A 14,327-nucleotide genomic window follows, 5' to 3' on the forward strand; every position below is an offset into this window, starting at 1 on the left:
GCCTGTGTGTGTGAAACGGGAGTATTCAATTACAGCGGCGAAGTCATCCATTATCCACGTATAACCCTGTACAACAAACATACTACTCAACATCAAGCTCAAGGACGTTGGCGTCGGCTCTACTTTGTCTTTGAGAAGCGTGCCGCTGCTAGCCCCCTTTGACAAGCGTGCTTCACACGACACGAGTATGATATCTACTTGCGTGGAGCGTGCGGCTATTAAAACACTCACTTGTATTGTTGTAAGCTCAATGATTTAAATTTTCTATTACATGTAACTTGAAAAATTGTCCGAATATATATCTACGCGCACAACATCAGCATAAGAAAAAATCAAGCGTGAAGGGGCCCCCTTCCGTTAGGGCCCCGGACCAGAGTCCCGTTTTTCCCCAGCGGGCCTCGTTAGAGGTATTCGTTGCGTAATACGATTTTGTTCTGTTTGACTTTGAAATTAACACGCAAATACTTTTTAAACTTACAGTTTTACTGTAAAACTTCAGTAAAAACAATATATAACTGCTCATGATTGAATTTCATTTATTTTTCTCTATTAAATAAACTGACTTTTTTGAATGTTTGTCCCTGTGATTTGTTAATTGTCTTTGCTATTCTAATGGGAATCTAAACGTTTTAATACGAATGGCATATCAAGATCTCCTTTGGTGTCTAATGTTATCCCCTGAAGATGGACTACATTACCTTTCTTGGATACATCCTTCTTTCTACAGTAATTCATGCGGAAGAAGACTGGACATTGTTAACGTTTGTAGATATGTTGTAAGCTGATGTTTTCATCTTCCGCACCATCGACATCAACTGTTTCAGCGTAGTCTATTGATACGAATTTAACCAATTTGCCGTGTGACCGATCGACAGTTTTCACATTAATTTGTTTGACTTCATCGTTTCTCGGTGCTAGGATTGCCGTGTACTCATTTTTTCTGTTGATAACCCTTCGGGATGAAATTCTTCAATAAGATTTGGACATAATACGTCTTCTTTAATTGGGAACATAAAGTAAGGAAAACATTAAAAATTTATAAGAGCTGAGAGCGCAGGAACTGTGTCTGACAAAAGCATTCACACAAATGAGAGGTGAGAGTATAGTGTGCGTGGTTGAATATGGTTGAGAGGAGGCTGTGACTTGAAAAAATCTCATGGCCAAAGCCTCAGCTCACGAGGCTTGAAAAAAATCTTCCAAAAAGTCTCATCTCGTCGCAGGATTTTTTTATTATTATACTGAGAATTTCATGTGACCCTTCTGGTTGTGACACTAACGTCTTCATTGTTTTTTATGTATATTTGGCAGGGAAGAGCTTCACTCTGACAATCACAGTCTTCACAAACCCACCGCAAGTGGCAACTTACCACCGAGCCATTAAGGTTACAGTGGATGGACCTCGAGAGCCCAGACGTGAGTACTGAAAATGCATATGGGGTGGATTTGGTTGGGTGGGGGGCACACTGTAGCACACTGGTGATGTAGTATATGCTGGCTTTTACTGTGCTAAACGTGAGAGATTTTTGGGGACAGCAGTGGAGACTGGCACTTCTAGAACATTCCCCTCCCATCCCCATCATTCCCTTTGCTTCATTGTTCATTCTTGCTGGAGCGCAGTCACATATCCTGCATTCAGCCAAATAAAAGTGCGGCATGTGCTTATTTATTTTTGGGTCTGTCTTGGGGTCATCTTGCTAGCCCACCTTGAAAGCACAAGCACAGCAGGTCAGTTTAGCAACATCAGTCTGAGATCAAACCGACATGCGTATGGTACGTTCCTATTAGTTACAGCAAGATGCGCCCCAACAGCCATACTTCAGCTTGCGAGACAGTAAAGCTGCCCATCATGTCAATGTGCCATCTCACAGGAGCTCTCGTTTGTCACATCCCTAGCTACGACTTTCCTTTCCAATAACAGAACACATGTAGGCGTCCATAATCACACCAGAGCCAGTTTGGATTTGCCAGTTAACCGGCATGTCTTTGGAGATATGCGCAGTAAATCAGAGGGCATGGAGGACACACAAACTTCAAAAGACAATGACAACAAGTTACAGGAGGTTAGGATCTGTAAGGCAGTAACTCTAACCACCATGGCACCATTTCCCCACCAATTACCATTATTACATCATCTCAAGGGGCCAGAGCCTATTTCTGTAGCTTCGGGTGCCAGGCAGGGCACCAATCTATCAGGAGGACTACTAATACAGACTCCTATACTTGGAAAGGTTTAGAAACTCCAAATATCCTCAACAACATGACTTTGGTGATGGGAGAAGAAAACTGGATTATTCTGAGGGACAGCCACAGGGAGAACATGCAAACTCCATAAAGACAACGCACCTGGGGCACTGGATCTGGGAGGGAGCCGCACTATCTGCTGCGTCCTTTTTGTTTTTAATGCAAGACGTAGTACAGGCTTCTAGGTCTGACTGTTGTGATAAAGGCTGTGAAAGATCAGACTCGACACAGACAGACACGGACTCCAAATGTCCAGAACATGCACCGTTTATTTTTCCAACAACACACACAGTGCATAAATCCCCACAATACAGCTCTGTCCTTTCTTCCTCCTTCCTTCAGCCGCCTCCACTCCTCTCTTGCAAGCTCTGTCTACTGCCACCCGACTCCGGCTCCCCGAATGAAGTGAGGCGGCCCCTTTTATCCCATCCCAGATGGGCTCCAGGTGCTCCGTGATGGTCTTCCGGCAGCACTTCCTATTGTGTTGGTAGTGCTGCCCTTGCACCCAGAAACACTCCGGGCATACATTGTTCCTGTTCTGGCAGCACTTCCTGGTGTGGCTGAAGTGCTGTTGTCTTTGGCTCAGGAACCATCCAGGTGCCCCCTGGTGGCGGCCACTGACCCCAGCAGGGCTGAGTTTCCCAGTTCCATATCCATGGTCCTGATGAAATTCAGGGGGGCTGCCCTCTTGCCTCCAGGGGAATATATTGCCCCTCTCCTGGTCCTTCCCTGTTCCAGGCATCCCGGTGGGGTAAGGTCCCTCAAGGCAAATACGAGGTGTGACAATTTAATTGATGTCACCCGTGACGTAATTGTATCGAAATCACATGACTATTCGTGTTTGAACTAATTTGTGCGTAAATTGTGACCGGATAGAGCCTGTTGTTAGTTAGCTGTTGGGAAGGGAATAGATATGTGCGTGTACACTTTGGCGTAAAAATGGGTGATCGAAATTTAGAGCAACGTACGAGAATTAATTTTAGATTTTGGATGAAAAATCAGTAAATGCACTATTAAAACATTACAACTGTTGCAAGTGGCATATGGTGACGATGCTATGAAAAAGTCGAGTGTGTGTGAGTGGCATAAGAGGTTCAAAGATGGACGAGAAGATGTGACGGATGACCCCAGAAGCAGACAGCCAAAAACAACGACAGACGTTAATATTGAAAATGAGTTTCTGGCCTCCTTCCACACCGTGTCAGACTGATAGACAACGATATGAATATTCATTGTTGGAAGCTTTAATTCTGGACTCTGTGGTTACTTTGTCTCTCTGGATTGTTTTATCTTATATATAAACATGTAAGCGTGGAAGTGTGTGTGTCTGTCTGTCCGGCCCGGAAGTGAGAGGTGGAGTCGGGGTAAGGAAACAGAAAACTCGCTTAACCGCTAATAACACAAGCGAGGCCAGCACGTCAGCAAAACGAAACCTCAGAAGAAAGACAAAGTCGCTTAGCTGCTAACATCGGCAAAACGGTATCCCTTTTACTTTTCCTCCCACCGATAATACACAAGCGAGGCATGTTGGTAAAATGAATCCTGCTTGAAGAGAGATGCCCAGAGTAGTTAATTTGAATTACCTGACATCTCTACATTTCAATGTTTTTCTAACGATTTCGGTAGTTTCTAGGACCCCGGGCTCTTTACAGCAACAGGCTTACACAGCTAGTGTTTTATAAATTAGGATGTTTGACCTGACCTGGTATATGTTTCTATAACATGTACAAAATGTTGGAAGACTTTGTGCTCGACTTGTGTAATGTTATATAAAATATGTTTTAAATGTGAATGTGTAATATGGGGATGGGTTAACTAAATACAGTGGTACCTTGGTATACGTCCGCTTTGGAATAAGTCCAACTTGGTATACGTCCTGTTTGGACGCAAAACATTTTGCTTGGTATACGACCTTTGTTTGGAATATGACTCGCGTGCTGGAACACCACGCGCTACCCTTGTTTACCTCTCTCGAGAAAAAGCCACGACTGCCCACGAGCGTCAGTACGCCAGTTGCTAGCATTCATTGAACAACCCGCGCTATAACTCTCTGTGAATTTTCACGTGATTTTGTGTTTTTTCCCGTAAATTTGAATTGATTGTTGAAAAGTATGAAGGTGGCATGCGTATTCGGGACTTTGCTGCTGCATACCGTATGCCGAGAACGAAGGTATCTACGATTGTGAAAAACAAAGACGTTATTAAAAAGTAAAGAGAGGTTAAATTTTCATTTATTTCATCTAATTGCTTTTGTATTTATGTATTTTAGTATTAAGCAGTGTTTAAATTATTTTTTATAACCCCATTAATGTATAATATGCCAATAACAATAGGATTTTTCTTCATGGGAACGGATTAATCATTTTCCCTTTATTTGTTATGGGAAAAATTTGTTTGGTGTACGTCCTGTTTGGTATGGAACGGATTAAGGACGTATACCGAGGTACCACTGTATACTTATTTGACAATTGACCTGGCTGCTTCTTAATTGGTAGTCTGATTGAACTTCTGCAGCTGGTTTAGTATTATTTGGTGATTTTTTGGTGACACATGAGAGAATATGACAGGAAGAAGGGAATACAGGTGTGCAAAGCTGGTAGAGATTTACCTAAGTCAAAGCTGGAATTGCTGCCTTAAAGGGTTCTAAAAAGTATTGAAAGAATGCTTACACGAAGGAGCGATTTTTAGGTTTTGCTTTTTAGTAAAATGTGCAAATCTTTCTGAAAACGTGTTTTCACTTTGTCGTTATGGGTTATTGAGTTTAGACTGGTGGGCAAAAATGGCAAATTTCTCCATTTTTAAAAATGAAATGTACAACGCAGAAAGTGAAGGGACTCTGAGTACATTCTGTATCCAGTATTTTACCATATCTTATTTATTTATTTTTTCAGTTTCTTGTGATGTCCACTTGTTGATGCCTTGCCCATGTGCCAGTTGTGGCTTTTTTTAGCTTTACCGTGTTCCTCTCGGCCCAGAGCTTCTGGTGTTTCCGCCTTGTATATTTTTGAGAGAATCCCGTGAAGGAAACAAAACCACACACTTGCTCCTATTAATGGCGTGTTAAATGTTTATGGTGTCCTCCATTGCCAGTTGATCTGGGCTGCAGCTGCTCCAACGTGACTTTTTTTTTATTCTTAATATATTTGTATTTTCATTTTTTGGCGGAGCTATCAATGCTATCACATCACAAACAACTTTTGTTCCCTTAACCTCCCGCCCTCCCCAATAAACTGCATCCGGCCTTGGCAGTCACAGTTGTCTAGCAGTTGATCGTCATTCATTAGCAGATTAAAAACTACCCGTGGCATCATTGATGTGCCTCACTTTGATCTTCCTCGCTTCCCATTCATCTGCTTTGTTGTGAAACTTTTCTGTTTTTTTGTTAGAGGACATCCAAAGGCTACATTATGGAGTAGTAAAACATGAAGGGGACGACGGTTCCCCAAAAGAACAAAGCGGGCCCACTTACAGGAGGAAGGTTGCACGTACTAGCAGGTGCTTCTTATCGTCTGCTGTGACCTTCCTTTGATACCGTTGCACCGTGCTGTGAATTGGCATCTTTACGTGGAACAAACCTGCCGTGGGCAAGAGATTTCATTGCAGTTAGAAGCTTGATCAGTCCCTTGGGCAGGTAGAGCGCTCTTTTTAGGCTGAGCTGGCAGTTTAACGTCCACACTGCTCCATTTTAATGTAAAAATTTGCCCATTAGTCTTCATTTTTCGCCTTTTGTCCACAACGCTCTGCTGTTTGTAATCTTTCAAAGTGGAGATTTCAGAGTCGTATATATACTGCTCAAAAAAATGAAAGGACACATTTGAATGAGACTATAGCCTCAAGTCAATAACACTTGTGGGCTGTTGATCTGGTCAGTTAAGTAGCAGAGGGGCTTGTTCATCCGTTTCAGCTGCTTTGGTGCACTAGAGGGGCAACAATGAGACGACCCCCAAAACAGGAATGAATGGTTTAACAGGTGGAGGGAGGCCACTGACATTTTTCCCTCCTCGCCTGTTTTGTCCCTGGTTTTGCATTTGGCTATGGTCAGTGTCACTACTGGTAGCATGAGGCCATACCTAGACCCTACAGAGCTGGCACAGGTAGTCCAACTTCTCCAGGATGGCAGGCACATCAATATGTGGCATTGCCAGAAGGTTTGCTGTGTCACCCAGCACAGTCTCAAGGACATGGAGGAGATTCCAGGAGACAGGTAATTACTCAAGAAGGGCTGGACAGGACCCCTCGTAGAAAGCCCTTAACCCATCAGCAGGACCCACCAGTATCTTCTCTTTTGGGCAAAGAAGAACAGGATGAGCACTGGCAGAGCCTACAAAATGACCTCCAGCAGGCAGAGGGTGGCATGAGGGCCCGATGTCCACTACTGGGCACTGTGGAGCTCGATTGGTGTTTGCCATAGAATACCAGAATTGCCAGGTCCACCACTGGCAAGTACCCTGTGCTTTCACAGATGAGAGCAGGTTCACCCTGAGCACATATGACAGACATGAAAGGGTCTGGAGAAGCCGTGGAGAACATTATGCTGTCTGGAACATCGTTTAGCATGACCGGTTTGGTGGTGGGTCAGTGATGGTCAGTCTGGGGAGGCATATCCATGGAGGGATGCACAGACCTCTACAGGCTAGACAATGACACCTTGACTGCCATTAGATATTGGGATGAAATCCTTGGACCCATTGTCAGACCCTGTGCTGGTGCAGTGGCTCCTGGGTTACTCCTGGTGCATGACAATGCCCGGCCTCATGTGGCGAGAAGATGAAGGAATTGATACCATTGACTGCCCCAACTCACTCATCTGACCTCAATCCAATAGAACACCTCTGGGTGGGACATTATGTTTGGGTCCATCCGACGCCTCAGACTGTCCAGGAGCTCAGTGATGTCCTAGTCCCAATCTGGGAGGAGATCCCTCAGGACACCATCCGTCGTCTCATTAGGATGTTGTCAGGCATTGGGGCAGACAAACTACTGAGTATGATTTGGAGTCTCTGCAATGAAATTTCAGCCAAATGGACTCGCCTGCCTGTCTGTCACATCATTTTTACCCTTTGATTTTCGGGGTTTCTTTGAATTCAGCCCTCCCTTTGTCGGTTGATCATTTTCATTTCCATCCTTTCGTTCCTCACACATCACCATATCAGTCCATAGCAGTAGAGAGAGCCAGGAGGAGTTTTTTCCCTTGAGATCTGATGTGTTTTCAAAGGGTTCCTTTCAGTTTTTTGAGCAGTGTATTCCTAAAAATGCCGTCTCAACATTGCATTATGGCGAGACGAAAATGGAAACTTTTGAAAGCTTGGACTTCCTGATTGGTTCATGCTTGCTCCATGAGCCTTCCCCAATTGGGTCCTGCTCACTACCGCTTCTCATTTCCTGATTGGTCACCCTTCATGGAAGAAACCCATATTTCAACATAGTGGACGCAGAGAATTTCCTTTCCATGGCGCTTGTTGTGCTGTTTACCTGTTGGTATCTAAATGACGTTTTGTGCTGTTTGAATGGCAAATAATTTACTGGCTGGTACAGTTTTGCATAGCCATCCCTCCCAGGAGGGCACTTCCTCTTCTTGTTTTTGCCAATGTGCACATGCTCGGTTGTAGGCGAATGACTGTGTCTTAAGCGTTTTCAGTCATTCAAGTGTGGGAGAAGATACCTTCGTAAACAAAGTGAAAATTTTAGCATTGACGGAGGTTTTAAATGAAAATGTAGTGTTGTGGGCGCAGCCCCAGGCTGTTGATTTTTTACTCAGCATGTAATAAAGACCCAGGTGTCCGTCCACGGAGCCCCAAGTGTAAAATGGTTGGTGAAGTCAGGGCTGCCTGCGCGAACAAGAGTCCAGTTTAAGATGCATAAACAATATTTAGAGTGATTTATACAGTGGCACTGTGGGTAATGCTGCCACTGATGTGCTGGGTTCAACTCCTCTGCCATGTCTGTGCCAGCCTTCCTCTGGGTGTGTCAGTTCTCCTCCCTTTCTGCAAAGATGCGCTCGTCAGTAGACCTCACAATAGCCTGGCATCCTGTTTTGCCAGGGTGGGCTCTAACCCCCTGCAGCCCTGAACTTAGGTGAAGTGGATTTGATTACTTTATGAGGTCCATCTGCCTTCTAGTGAGACATGCCCATTTCAACTGAGAACAACTTGAATTTCTTGAGGCATGGCCTCTGCTTCTTCTTCTTCTGCCTACAATTTTTGCCGTAGTGTGAGGTCAGTGCCCTCCATTTACTTGGTTTTGCACAACCCCAGATTTTATGCCAACCTCCTTCCTAAGTTGCTTCAGCTAGTTGCACCACCATGTCTTTAGCCACCTTTTTTTCTCATTTTATTGAGTATGAGGTTGGGTGCCCTTGCTGTGACTCTGCTGGGGTCTGTTCAGGGCTTCCATGGCTTCTTTAGTGACTGGCATCACTGGTAGTGTGTGATATGATTGTGTGTGTTGGCATTTGTTTGTAGACATGTTTAAACTTTTTACTTCCTCGTATACGAAGTATAGGGAAATTATTGTAATCGTACAAAAATTCTATGTTGAGATTTTGATGAATCTCGATGTTTGAAAATACCGTTTTTGGAATTATGTCTGTGTGTGTGTGTGTGTGTAAACATGATAACTTCAGTACACTTTCACTTAGCTCAATCAAATTTTGCATACAAGTATTAGGAACAAAACGTAGATTTCTATCAATTTTTGAGAGATTTCCATTAACTGGAAGTGGTACTTTTACCTTTTATTCATGCAGCTGCAGAGTCCAATTTATTCAAATTTACATTTATAATAATTATTCACTATATTATTAATTTGATTTGATTTGTTGTTGATGTTTTTTTAATGTACATAATATAAAAATGTAATCATTGTCTTGCGGTTTACTCCTCAAGTATCCATCCCCATATTTGAGTGTACGAGAAGGTCTAGGGGAGACCACTCCTGATTTTTTCCTAACTATCATATCCCATTATCGGTGCATTTATGGTCATAATGTAAATTGTTTCCATTTATTAGAAATTATTTTGCATTGTTTTGTCACCATTTCGTTTTTCTTGAGGAAAGTTGCCGGTTCGAATCCCGTAAATGCCAAAAGGGACTCTGCTCTGTTGGGCCCTTGAGCAAGGCCCTTAACCTGCAGTCGCTGAGCGCTTTGAGTAGTGAGAAAAGCGTTATATAAATGCAAAGAATTATTTTGTGTCACCATCATCCTGCTGCGACAAAGTTACTGTGTAACAAGCTCCCGCAAGTTACATGGGTGGCAGAATTAGCTCACTGCTGTAAGGATCAGTGCATCCGAGTTTGCGGATTTTAAAAGTAAATAATCTTTGTGTGTGTATTGGTTTTGCTCTTTAGACTTCCAGCCTCTTGACTTCTTGCCTGGTTATCCCCTGTAAACCTGGCTAACAGCATGTCCCATACTACATCATTTGGGGTCTTGTCCATGCATGTGATTCCCACGCTATATCTAAGCATCACTATTTCCACCGTATGGAGTAATTGTTTATGTCTCTTACTCACTGGGCAGTACTCTGATCCATCTAACGCTGGTAAGTTGCTTCCATCTTATCCACATGGTGGGTATTCTGCTCTTATTCTCTTCTATAATGTTTGCTTCCATGTCAAGCATGGTACCTAGGTATGGACATTGTGTCCATATTGTAGCACAAGGATGCCAGTTCATGTCAACTTTGATGTGTCCCATGGCTGTTTTGTCTCTCCACTCAGCATATCTATATCTTACCCAACACCTGCTCAATTAGGTTGGTATCTGTTGACTGAAAAGGCCACTGCAGTAAGCTCAGCTCACTTTCATCTTCCTGGAGCCATTCCAGGGATCACTCGGTCTTATGGTCATACTAAAAAAGCTCATGTGGGACAACTGTTTCCATAAGGAGAGACACCTGCTCAGCAAGGATATCCCATGGCTTTTGAACAGTACTCTGAATCTATCAAGAGACCCTGTCAGTTTCATAAACACACACCCTACATCGTTATCTTGACACCACCATGCATTGTTCACGGCCATTAGGAAGGATCTCTGGACTTAAACCAAATAATGTTTTTTTTTCAAATTTTTCTACTATCCAGTCTTTGATTTCTTTGGTCCATATTACTTCAACAAGCAGTAACAGTTGTTAGATTCCTCCATGAAAGCTGGTGTTCGGCTGGTATTCCAGCAACAAATGCTAAGTAATATTTCTATAGAAGAAGAAATCAATAAGAAAGATCGGATTACTTGTGTTCTGTTCTGTGTATTGTACTGTACAGTGGAACTTCGGGTCATGACCGTAATTCGTTCCAAAACTCTGGTCATACCCTGATTTGGTCGTGACCCAAAGTAATTTCCCCCATAGGATTATATGTAAATACAATTAATCCATTCCAGACCGTACGAACTGTATGTAAATATATTTTTCTTTAAAGATTTTTAAGCACAAAAATAGTTAATTATACCATAGAATGCACAGTGTAATAGTAAACTAAATGTAACAACATTGAATAACACTGAGACTAACACCCAGGCTCCCTGTTCAGCTGCTCGCTCGCTCTCTCTCTCTCTCTCTCTCTCGATCTCTCTCTCTCTCTCGATCTCTCTCTCTCTCCTGCACCGGCTTTCTCCTCCTGCTTCCTGCCTTCACAGCAAATGCACTGGGAGAGACTGAACACATGCAGAAATCATCGGCGCATACAAACCAGAAGGGAAACTGGCTTGTTTGTCACCCGATTGCGTAGTCGTGAACAGATGCAAAAGTTTGGCGAACTTTTTGGTCATAACCCGATTTGTACGTGTTCAGAGATGTTCGTGACCCGAGGTTCCACTGTATTTTATTGACACCTTTTTTTTGACACCCACTGCACGCCTAACCCACCTGGAAAGGGGTCTCTCTTTGAACTGCCTTTCCCAAGGTTTCTTCAGTTTTTTTTCCCTACAAGGGTTTTTTGGGAGCTTTTTCTTGCCTTCTTACTAGGGTGTTGTACCGTGTTAGCCAATATGAATGTAGTGAGATCATTTTCCTACAGATCATCTAATGTGGTCTACCTAATTCTCTGCATGAAATGTCCTAATACTGCACTGCATGTGTGAGAAACTGGAAAAACACTCTGCCAGAGAGTGAATTTACACAAGGTTCCACATTAAACGTGGCAACACAGATATTCCTGTAGTGGCCCACTTCAACAGCCTTGGACACAGTAAGAGGAACTTTAAAGTCACAGGGCTTATGGGCAACTTCATAACACAGCAAGAGGAAAGAATGGAAAGTCAAACTCATGCTAAAATTTAACACATTACAGCATGGTTTGAATAGAGAAATGGGTCTTATGGCCAGGTATGAGGATTGTTTGCATCACTGACCTAGACAGCCTGTCTACAGACCCACATTATATGGAAAAACTCATCAGAAACTTCAAAAGACTTTGTTGGACGGTCATCTTATCTAAAGATCTTGACCATACATTGTTCTTCTCTCTTGTTAAATGAATCTTAGCTTGAAGAGGTCTATTAATTTTTTACATTTAAGATGTCTCACTTAAAGATTTACCAATGTTGTTATTTGTCCTGGTGTGTATATAAACACAGGGAACTCCAGTTTCTGTATTACATCTCACCTGAAGAAGGGGCCTGAGTTGCCTTGAAAGCCTGCATTATTGTAATTTTTTTTAGTTAGCCAATAAAAGGGGTCATTTTACTTGACTTGTCTTCTTGAAGAGTCAAGGCTGGGGGGCTGTCAAAAGGCAGGGCCTGTTAAAGCCCATTGCGGCACTTCTTGTATGATTTTGTATATTGTATGTTAGGGCGCCATGGTGGCGCATTCGTAGTACTATTATAAATAGTACTATTTCTCAACAACAACAACAACAACATTTATTTATATAGCACATTTTCATACAAACAGTAGCTCAAAGTGCTTTACATATTAAAGAATAGAAAAATGAAAGACACAATTATAAAACAAAATAAATCAACATTAACATCGAATAAGAGTAAGGTTCAATGGCCAGGGGGGACAGAAAAAACAAAAAAACTCCAGACGGCTGGAGAAAAAATAAAATCTGTAGGGATTCCAGACCATGAGACCGCCCAGTCCCCTCTGGGCATTCTACCTCACATAAATGAAACAGTCCTCTTTGGATTTAGGGTTCTCACAGAAGGGCTTGATGATGATGATGGTCACGTAGACTTCTGCCTTTTAATCCGTCCATCATTGTTTGAGCATCATGAAGCTTTGAGTAGGTGGTGGTGGCGCAGGAAGCTGCAATTAAACAAATGGCCCAAAGCGACCATTGAGTGAATAGGAGTGTTTATCAGACTAACATACATGCAGTCAGTCAGTCAGTCATCATCCAACCTGCTATATCATAACACAGGGTCAGAGGGGTCTGCTGGAGCCAATCCCAGCCAACACAGGGCGCAAGGCAAGAACAAATCCCCGGTCAGGGTGCCAGCCCACCGCAGGGCACACACACATACACCAAGCACACACTAGGGACAATCGCCAATGCACCTAACCTGCATGTCTTTGGACTGTGGGAGGAAACCCACGCAGACACGGGGAGAACATGCAAACTCCACGCAGGGAGGACCTGGGAAGCGAACCCGGGACTCCTTACTGCGAGGCAGCATGTGGATGATGTGAGTGAAATATATGCCCTTAAATGACAGTCTGCAGTGTGAACTTTAATCAGGAAGTCTGAATTGTTTGATTTGTAATTTTAAACTGTGGAGCTGAGGGGGACATCAAAGAGAAATGTGTCTTTATATTTATAAATGAATGATGTTGGCATCCAGAAAGGTTAAGTGACTTGATTGTAAATTATGATGGGGACAAAGGACGGGCACTCAAAGTGTAAGGTGGGTTTGGGCAGAGGCCAGTGCCAGACATGTTTGTGAAGTTTGCCATTTGTGGCTTCATCCTATAGTTAGTTGTGGTCTTCAGTATACCCTACCTTAATAATTGTTACATCCGATTCACATTATTCAGGACTGCAGGGGGGACAGGAGCCATTACTGACAGAACTAAGCACCAAATAAGTATAACCTTATACAGGATGTTAGTTCATCACAGGATTTCCTTTAAGTATGCCTTATAAAAATTAGGGCAATAAAGAGCCATTGCAGTGATGTATAGGCCTTCCTGTTTAAATGCAGCAGTCACACGCTGCGCTTCCCAGTGCTAAAATTTCATACAAAATGTTAGCTTCCAGTACAGTAATTCTGTGAAAACAGTGCGTCTTGAGCTAGCCAGCCTTGAGTTCTCACCCCTCAGATTAGTCCTCAGCAGTGCACTACACACGCAGTAAGTACATTCAGTTAGCCTTTTGTTCTCACTCACTTAATTGCATTCTGTGCAGATAAAGTAGCCAATCAACATCAACCTTCCACTTCTCCAAAAAATGCTGACTAGCACTTCACATGACCGCGGCAAAGTGGGAAAGTGAGACGTCACAAGTGGTATCTCTGAAAGTCCCCAATTCATGTGAATGCAGCATTCTTCTCCACCAGCTCTGGCATTCCAGCAGGGGACGCGCAGATATTCATTTGAAAAAGGGGATATTTCAGCAAAGTAGGGAGGCTTTGATTGTTTTATTTCTTCTTCTTCTTCTAAATTACTTTTGATGTTGTGGCTGATTAATGAGTACATAATAGCAGGAGTGCCCTTCCATCCTCAAGGTAGTCAGTGAAAAATGTTATGACTGATGACCAGGAGAAAAGGGCACGGTCAAAAAACAGACATGGGTCAAAAACCGAAAGTCAGAAAGAAAGTCTAAGGGTCCGAAAATCTAGCCAAAACTCCAAGTCAATAGATCAGAGCTAGATTCTGTTGGCCGGAGTCACAAAAAAATAAAAAATAAAAATAAGGATTGAAAAATTGATATGTAAATCGATCTTGGATAACCTGGGAATGCATGTGGTGACCTTTATATGGTCACGTTGATTACATCACCCATTCCACACTCCAGGTGCATCATGGGAAAGATTGCCAGAACAACGACCTCACATCTATCCCACGGCCAAATCAAAACGTTGGCACTTCACAGTAAATAGTAAGCAAAAAGAAAGGTGTGCTATTGAATTCATAAACTACAAAAAC

The 14,327-nt window shown here is 42.9% G+C and overlaps 1 protein-coding gene across 1 annotated transcript in view; it reads left to right on the plus strand.

Moving 5' to 3' along the window:
• Nucleotides 1-14,327, plus strand: part of runx2a (RUNX family transcription factor 2a) — a 125,051-nt gene that overhangs the window by 39,547 nt on the left and 71,177 nt on the right. Inside the window, exon 3 of the mRNA XM_039749448.1 lies at nt 1,309-1,413. Coding sequence (XP_039605382.1) covers nt 1,309-1,413 — 105 coding nt within the window. The remainder of the gene's footprint in view (nt 1-1,308; nt 1,414-14,327) is intronic.

The sequence above is a fragment of the Polypterus senegalus genome, chromosome 3 (assembly GCF_016835505.1).
Source record: "Polypterus senegalus isolate Bchr_013 chromosome 3, ASM1683550v1, whole genome shotgun sequence".
NCBI lineage: Eukaryota > Metazoa > Chordata > Cladistia > Polypteriformes > Polypteridae > Polypterus > Polypterus senegalus.